Source organism: Sus scrofa, chromosome 9 (assembly GCF_000003025.6).
Source record: "Sus scrofa isolate TJ Tabasco breed Duroc chromosome 9, Sscrofa11.1, whole genome shotgun sequence".
Taxonomy (NCBI): domain Eukaryota; kingdom Metazoa; phylum Chordata; class Mammalia; order Artiodactyla; family Suidae; genus Sus; species Sus scrofa.
Genome location: NC_010451.4, coordinates 46,198,798 through 46,206,326, shown reverse-complemented (window position 1 = coordinate 46,206,326; position 7,529 = coordinate 46,198,798). Strand labels below are relative to the sequence as shown.

Sequence of the window (7,529 nt, the reverse complement as noted above, 5' to 3'; positions counted from 1 at the left end):
TAATAATGATTACATTCTGATGTATTTTCTTTCAGTCTTTTTCCTTATGAGTTTCATCTTTATTTTGTAAAATGAAAGTTATTGTGATGCATCCACCTTTTTATAACCCTTTTCAAATTTGTGTATCATTTGAGAATGTTTATATCATGTAAATCATGTACCTGATAAGGGGTTAACATCCAGAATATATAATGGCCATAAATCATCAAAAAACCCAAACAATCCAATTTTTAAATGGGCAAAGGACTTGAATAGACATTTCTCCAGAGAAGAAATACAAATGTCCAATAAGCACATGAAAAGGTGGGCTTTTATGTCATTAACATTAGAGAAATGCAAATAAAAACCACAGTGATATACCACTTCACATCCATTGTTATGGCTATTATAAAAATAAACAAAGCACAAGTTCTGGTTTTGGCACAGCAGAAATGAATCCCACTAGTATCCTTGAGGGTGTGGGTTCTATCCCTAGCCTTACTCAGTGGATCTCATATCCATTGTCGCCAGCTGACAGCTGTAGCTCTGATTCCACCAATTAGCCTGGGAACATCCAGTGCGACCCTAAAAAGCAAAAACCAAAATCAATCAGTAAAAATAAAAGCTATTTAAAAAAAATAAACAGGAGTTCCCGTTGTGGCTCAGTGGTTAACCAATCTGACTAGGAGCCATGAGGTTGCAGGTTCGATCCCTGGCCTCGCTCAGTGGGTTAAGGATCTGGTGTTGCTGTGAGCTGTGGTGTAGGTGGTAGGCACAGCTCAAATCTGGCATTGCTGTGGCGTAGGCCTGGGGCTACAGCTCGGATTAGACCTCTAGCCTGGGAACTTCCATATGCCACAGGTGCGGCCGTAGAAAAGGCAAAAAGACAAAAAAAAAAAAAAAAAAAAAAAGAGCAAAACCACAGAAAATAACAAGTGTTGGAGTTCCCGTCGTGGTGCAATGGAAACAAATCCAACTAGGAACCACGAGGTTTCGGGTTTGATCCCTGGCCTCAATAAGTGGGTTAAAGATCTGGCGTTGCCGTGAGCTGTGGTGTAGGTCACAGACGCAGCTCGAGTCTGGTATTGCTGTGGTGTAGGCAGGCAGCAACAAGTGCTGACTAGAATGTGGAGAAATTGGAATCCTTGTGAGTTCCTGGTGGGAGTGTAAAGTGGCACAGTCCCTCAAAAAATTAGATGTAGAAGTTCCCGTCATGGCTCAGTGGTACCTAACCTGACTTGTATCCATGAGGACTCGGATTCAATCCCTGGCCTCGCTCAGTGGGTTAAGGATCCGGCATTGCCACGAGGTGTGGTGTAGGCCACAGATGAGGCTTGGATCCCACGTTGTTGTGGCTGTGGCGTAGGCCTCAGTTGCAGCTCCAGTTTGACCCCTAGCTGGGAACTCTCATATGTTGTGGGTGCAGCCCTAAAAAGAAAAAAAATTAAATGTAGAATTATCATATGATCTAGCCATCTCAATTCTTTGTATGTACCCAAAACAGTTGAAATCAGAGGTTTGAAAAGATATTTTTATACGCATGTTCAGAGCAGTCTTATTCTAAAGGTGGAAATAACCCAAATGTCCATCAGTGGGTGAATGAATAAATAAAATATGGTATATACATACAATGGAATATTAGCCTTAAGAAAGAATAACATTCTGATAAATGCTACAACATGGATGAATCTTGAAATATGCTAAGTGAAATAAGCCAGACACAAAAAGACAGGTTTTGTATAATTCCATTTGTACAAGTTACCTAAAATAGCCAAATTTATGGAGACAGAAAGTAGAGCAGGAGTTGCCAAGGGTGGAGGAAGAGGGAATGGGGACTTATTATTTAATGGGTACAGAATTTCTGCTTGAGATAATAAAGTTCTGGAGATGGGTAGAGGTGGTGGTTGCATAACAATGTGAATGTGCTTAGTGCCACCGAACTGTACATGTAAAAATGGTTATGATTTTTTTCTGTTTATTTAAACAGCATAAATATTTTTTTGTGTGTCTTTTTAGAGCCGCACCTGTGGCAATATGGAGGTTCCCAGGCTAGGGGTCTAATTGGAGCTGTAGGCACCGGCCTACACCCCAGCCACAGCAACGTCAGATCCAAGCTGAGTCTGTGAACCTACACCGCAGCTCATGGCAACACTGGATCCTTAACCCACTGAGTGAGGCCAGGGATCGAACTTGTGTCCCTCATGGATAATAGATTCATTTCCCCGAGCCATGATGGGAACTCCAGCATAAATATTTTTTAAATATTGGAGTTGCTACTGTGGCGCAACAGGATTGGCAGCATCTCTGCAGCACAGGGATGCAAGTTCTATCCCCGGCCTGGCACAGTGTGTTAAGAGGATCCGGCTTGCCACAGCTGCGGTGTAGGTCGCAGGATCCCTCGCCAGGATCCCTGGCCCAGGGATTCCATATGCTGCGGGGCAGCCAAAAAAGAAAAATAAAAGTTTATGTTAGTAATTTCCAAACTTTGCTGCACGCTGAAATCCACTGGGGATATATATATATTTGGCCACGTCCGAGGCATGTGAAAGTTCCTGGGCTCCAACAGCAGTGACCCAGGCTGCTGCAGTGACAATGCTGGTTCCTTATCCCACTGCACCATGAGAGAACACCCCCTGGGGATCGTTAAAAAGCACTAATGCCTGGCTCCCATGCAAGCCATGGTGGTTCTAGCGTGGGTCAGGCCTGGATGCTGGGATTTTTAAAAGCCCCCTGGGGAGTTCCCTGGTGGCTCCGTGGGTTAAGGATCCAGGGTTGCTGTGAGTTGCGGTTTAGGTCGCAGATGTGGCTTGGATTTGGCATTGCTGCGGCTGTGGCGTAGGCCAGCGGTTGCAGCTCCAATTCGACCCCTAGCCTGGGAACTTCTATATGCTGTGGGTGCAGCCCTAAAAAGACAAAAAATAAGAATAAAAATAGAAAAATTCTTGGTGTCAGTCGGAGGTAATAACTGATTGCATTCTGATGTACTCTCACCAGGGTCACCAGGGTTAGGGGAGAGACCTAGGTCACCTCAAAGATTTTGGTTTTTAGCCTAAGAGCAAGGCAAAGATCACTGTTAGGAGGAAAATATACGGAGAGGACACAAGTGAATGGGCTGATCACTCCTGCTTTTTTCCCTCAGTTACCCCACCATCCCTCTCTAGCCTCTCACCACCACCAGATCCTTCCCCTTCTGCTCTCCTCCTGGGGCGCCTTCAGCCTATTCTGTCCTTGAGTCTCACCTGGTGGCCTTCTGTCTTTTCCTGCTCAGAGCCTCTCTTTCCCCCAGCATCTCCTCTTGCTCTGCCAGCCCCCACAAAAGCCCTCAGGCCTCTGGGCCCCACTTGGTGCACCAGTCTCAGTTTCAACCGCACCCCTAGGCCCCTGGCTGGGTGGCCTGCTGTGGAGGGTACAAAACCCACAGCCCAGGTGTGGGTCTGAGAACTCTGACTCCTGGATTCTTACTCATCTTTCCTGCCTCTTGGGAAAAGCAACTCTGGGGTTCTGGGGCAGAGAGGGGCCTGGGAGCACCTGGAGCCCAGACACAGAATCTATAGATTCACCCCAAAGTGAAGCCCATCGAAGAGAGACACACATAGCAACACAGCATCAGACTTTATTGTAGGGATTGAGTTCACTGAGGGAGGGGAGAATTCTTGTTCCCGGAGGGGTTGGTTAAAGAGCTGAAATGGAAGGAAACCAATTTCCAGGGGGTGGGGCGAGGGGAATAACGGGGAGTGTTAGGCCAAGCTGAGGCCTTAGGGAACAAGCAGAGGGACAGAGGGAGGAAAGGGCTGCAGGGGAGGGGGGTAGGGAGGGGAGGTGAAGTCACCAAAGGGCCAAAGCCTGGTGACTGTGGCCTGGGAGCAGAGTCCCGGGCTGGGGGAAAGGACGGTGCCTTGGACTTCTTGAAGATGCCTGCTGCCTGGTGCCGCCTCCTCACTTTCGGGCACCCAGTGCCAGGGCAGTGATGAAGCCCACCACCAGCAGGAACATGGCGACAGAGAGCAGCACTGTGATGACCACCATGCCCCCTGTCCGGGCCATTCCCAGCCCAATGGCTTCCGCCTTCCTTCCTATCAGAAGAGAAGGGGGAAGCCCTTGTGGGCAGGAGGCCCCCCCATCCTGCCTGAGGTTCTCAGCCTCGCCCCTCATCCATTCATCCAGCCAGCCTTCCCTTCATCCATTTATTCATCCGATCAACCAACTAATGATCAGAGGGATCCAGATATCCATCAAGCATTATGAAGCATCGCCTATGTCAGGCATGGAGGATACAGAAATTAATCGGACACAATCGCTACCCACAAAGTTTAATGGTGCAGGCAGATGAGTCAACAGCCACTTAAGATGCCAGGGGTTTGGTGTGAGAATAGAGGTACACAAAGGTGCTAGGGGAGCACGGGGAGGGGCAGCTGCGGGGGTGGGAGGGCCCAGGGGAGGCTCTGGGGTCCTGAGATGTTACTTACGAGGAAGCGTGGACATTGGGATCTCTCTACTGGACTCCGTGGATGCCCCCTTTGTCACTAGGTAGGAGATGCTTTGTGGTGAGGTTTGGGAGAGAGAGAAGAGAATCCTCAGTGAGTCTGTGGGACAGAGGGTAAGAGGGAGCCCCGGCTTCCTCCTCCACAGTTGTGCCTCCTGGGGTGCCCAAGAGAGGCCCATTCTTGAACCCTTTAGCTGCCCTCGCTCTCCCCCCATGCTGACCACATCCCACCACCACCACAAAAGTCAGGCCCAGCTTCTCCTCCTGTCACCCCTCCCCTAGGTTCCCCAGGTCTGGATCTGGTACTTACTAGTATTTGGTTCCTGGCACAAGGTTGGTCACCTGGTATGCACTGAGCCGGGTGACTGTGAAGCCAGACCCACTGTCCACTACACTCACCAGCTCCCTGCGTCCACGGCATGGAGGCACCATGAAGCTAGATTTCACCACTAGGAATCAGGGATGGGTGGGAGGAGGGGGGGAGCAAAAGGCAAGGTCAAGTTTCTGGAGGCAGAGAGACCAGCAGTATTTAGTATGGACGGTCCAAGAAGGGGGTGGATAGAGAAGGAAGGGGATGCTGGGAGTGTCCCGGGAAGGGATCTCTGGGGACTAGGGAATGCCTGGGAGGGGGTAGCAGACCTTTGCTGTCGTTGGCTCTCCGGACCATCAGTGTGGCGTTACCCCCTGTGAGGTGACAGGGGGGCAAGGCAACTAGCAGGCTCTCAGTTAACGCAGGGGACAGCAGACCAGAGAGGCTTGAGATGTTGAAGTTGGCTGGAGGGACAGGAGGGAGTTCAGGGGAGAATCCATCCCCCTCTCGCCCTCAGATCTACCCCTCTCTGCCCGCCCATGCCCTGGAGGGGGACCTTTGTAAGGCTGAAGCCTCTATTCCACTCTGCAGTCCATTAGCAGAACCCAAGTCTTTGCCCTTCTGACCACCAGGTGGCAGGCTTGGGCTGCAGAAGCTGGGTGCTCCACCAAGATGCCAGACCCTGGGTGCCAGGAGGGGGCAGGGCCCAACCCCACCCCTATCCAAAGCTTTGGATCCTTCCCCACACCTCCCTGCCCCATGGGTCGGGAAGGGGACCAAGAGTGTGCCCTGGGCCCAGTGACTGATGCCTGGTCACTGCCCTCATCAGTCCCCGACCACCAACTGACTAGTCGGCCAGCTTTGAGAGCCCTGAGGCAGAGTGCCTCCCCTCCAGACCCCCGAGCCCCTCCCCACCCTGGCAAGAGATGGTGGAGACCTGAAGCCCCAGGAGCCAGGACAGCCAGCAGAATCAGGATCAAGGGCAAGGTCCGGACAGGCAATGGGGATGCCATAGCTGGGCTGGTGCTGGGCTGGGTGCTGGCAAGCTGTGGTTTCCTGAGGCAAGTGAGGCCCTGTCCTGGGGCTCTGGTTTTGTCCTGGGGGTAGGAGGGGCCAGAGGGGAATCCTGTTCAACCTGCCCCTTGGGCCCTACAGCCTCAGGGGAGGCCCCCAGACAGGTTTTTCAGGATGGGGAGCTGGCCCTCAGGCCAGAAGGCAGGAGACCTTGGCTGGGTCTTGGTGGCTCAGGCAGCTGCAGAGGGGCAGGGTGACTAAAGCGGGGGGTGGAAAACCCCCTTCTTCCGGGACACCCACATGTAAGGGCTCGTGTGTTCCTGCTTACAAGTGTATCTGGGGCCCAACCCCTAGACGACCCCTTCTCCCACGTGGTAGTGGGTGTTCCCAGGAGGGAAGCAGGTTCTGAGGTTGCACTGGTGTACAGAGAGAGGAGAGTAACCCCAGGGGGCCTGGACTGGGCAGGAATGGGAGAGAAACTGGTAGTAGGGGGTGGGGGCAGCAGAGCCGGGGGAGCCAGTTCTTGGTGTCTCCTGAAGGCCAGGTCCTGCACTCTGGGAGATGCAGAGGGGTGTGAGTCCCAGGGGCCACAGGGCTTCCCATCCTCCTGGAGAGTGGAGCCAATTGATGCTGGGCAGGATTCCAGAGAGACCCAAGGGGTGGGCACTGGCCCAGTCTGGGGGGCTGGGGGGTGGGCACGATCAGCCTTGGTCAGCAACCTTTGTTGAACTGTTTGAGACTAAAGAAGAGAAAGAGGAGTTATCATCATGGCTCAGCGGTTAACGAACCCAACTAGCATCCATGAGGACGTGGGCTCGATCCCTGGCCTTGCTCAGTGGGTTAAGGATCTGGTGTTGCCGTGAGCTGTGGTGTAGGTTGCAGACGTGGCTCAGATCCCACATTGCTGTGGCTGTGGCGTAGGCCCGGGGCTACAGCTCCCATTGGACCCCTACCTGGGAACTTCCGTATGCCATAGGCACGGCCCTAAAAATACAACAGACAGGAAAAAAAAAAAAAAAAAAAAGAATAAAGACGAGAAAGAAACCCACTGGGAGAAAATGAAAAAGAGACACAATTTCTCTGATGGCACAGAGGCTTTGCCTGCTCCACCCTCACAGCCATTCTGGGTGGCAGATAGCATTGGCCACCTTTTGTGGATGTGGAAACTGAGACTCAGAGAGGTAGAGCCACTTGTGGTGAGTGGACTACTTGGTCAGGAGAGGTCGTAGACCTCCACAGAGGGGGTCCTCTTTGTCCTTCTCCAGTCCCAGAGGAGGGCCAGGGTCCTGGTAGGGAAGTGAGGGGCTGGTGGGCTTGTGTCCTTTCCCCCATGGTGGGAAGGGTAGGCTCAAAGCCTGGGGTATGAGCACGAGGTGACAATAAAGGTAGAACTCATGGGCCCAAGCAGAGAGGAGGAGGGTCTCAGGTCAGCGCTTCTCCAAATTTAATGTGCGTATGAATCATGAGGGATCTTGTTAAGATGCAGTTTCTGATTCAGTGGGTCTGAGGTGAAGCCTGAAATTCTGCATTTCTAACAAGCTTCCAGGTAACATTGATTGATGCTACTCTGGGAGGCACATACTTTGAGTCACCAGATGCTCTATATTGTGTCCCCCTCCCCAGCAACAAACACACACACTCTGGATCCTCTGATGGAGATCAGGACCAGTGTTTCACCCCTGTCTCCCAGGACAGGCTGCCTTTGGGTGAAGAACTGAATTCTATTTTTCCTGCACCTTGGCT

At 51.8% G+C, this 7,529-nt stretch overlaps 1 protein-coding gene across 2 annotated transcripts; it reads right to left on the bottom strand.

Moving 5' to 3' along the window:
• On the bottom strand, positions 3,573-5,862 carry UPK2 (uroplakin 2). 2 transcript variants are annotated; one of them, XM_021102209.1, is made up of 5 exons: positions 5,710-5,862; positions 5,102-5,236; positions 4,773-4,911; positions 4,446-4,516; positions 3,573-4,052 (listed from the first exon to the last, which is right to left on the bottom strand). In XM_021102209.1, the coding sequence occupies exons 1-5, from the start codon at positions 5,783-5,785 to the stop codon at positions 3,916-3,918; spliced, it is 558 nt and encodes a 185-aa protein (XP_020957868.1). In that variant the 5' UTR covers positions 5,786-5,862; the 3' UTR covers positions 3,573-3,915.

Bases quoted from the DNA above. Each gene is read 5' to 3' on its own strand.
- UPK2 (XM_021102209.1), bottom strand. From the start codon at position 5,785: ATGGCATCCCCATTGCCTGTCCGGACCTTGCCCTTGATCCTGATTCTG. The intron at 4,912-5,101 runs GTCTGCTACCCC...CCTGATTCCTAG, and splicing joins GAGAGCCAACGACAGCAAAG to TGGTGAAATCTAGCTTCATG. The intron at 4,053-4,445 runs GTAAGTAACATC...CTCTTCTGATAG, and splicing joins CCCAATGTCCACGCTTCCTC to GAAGGAAGGCGGAAGCCATT.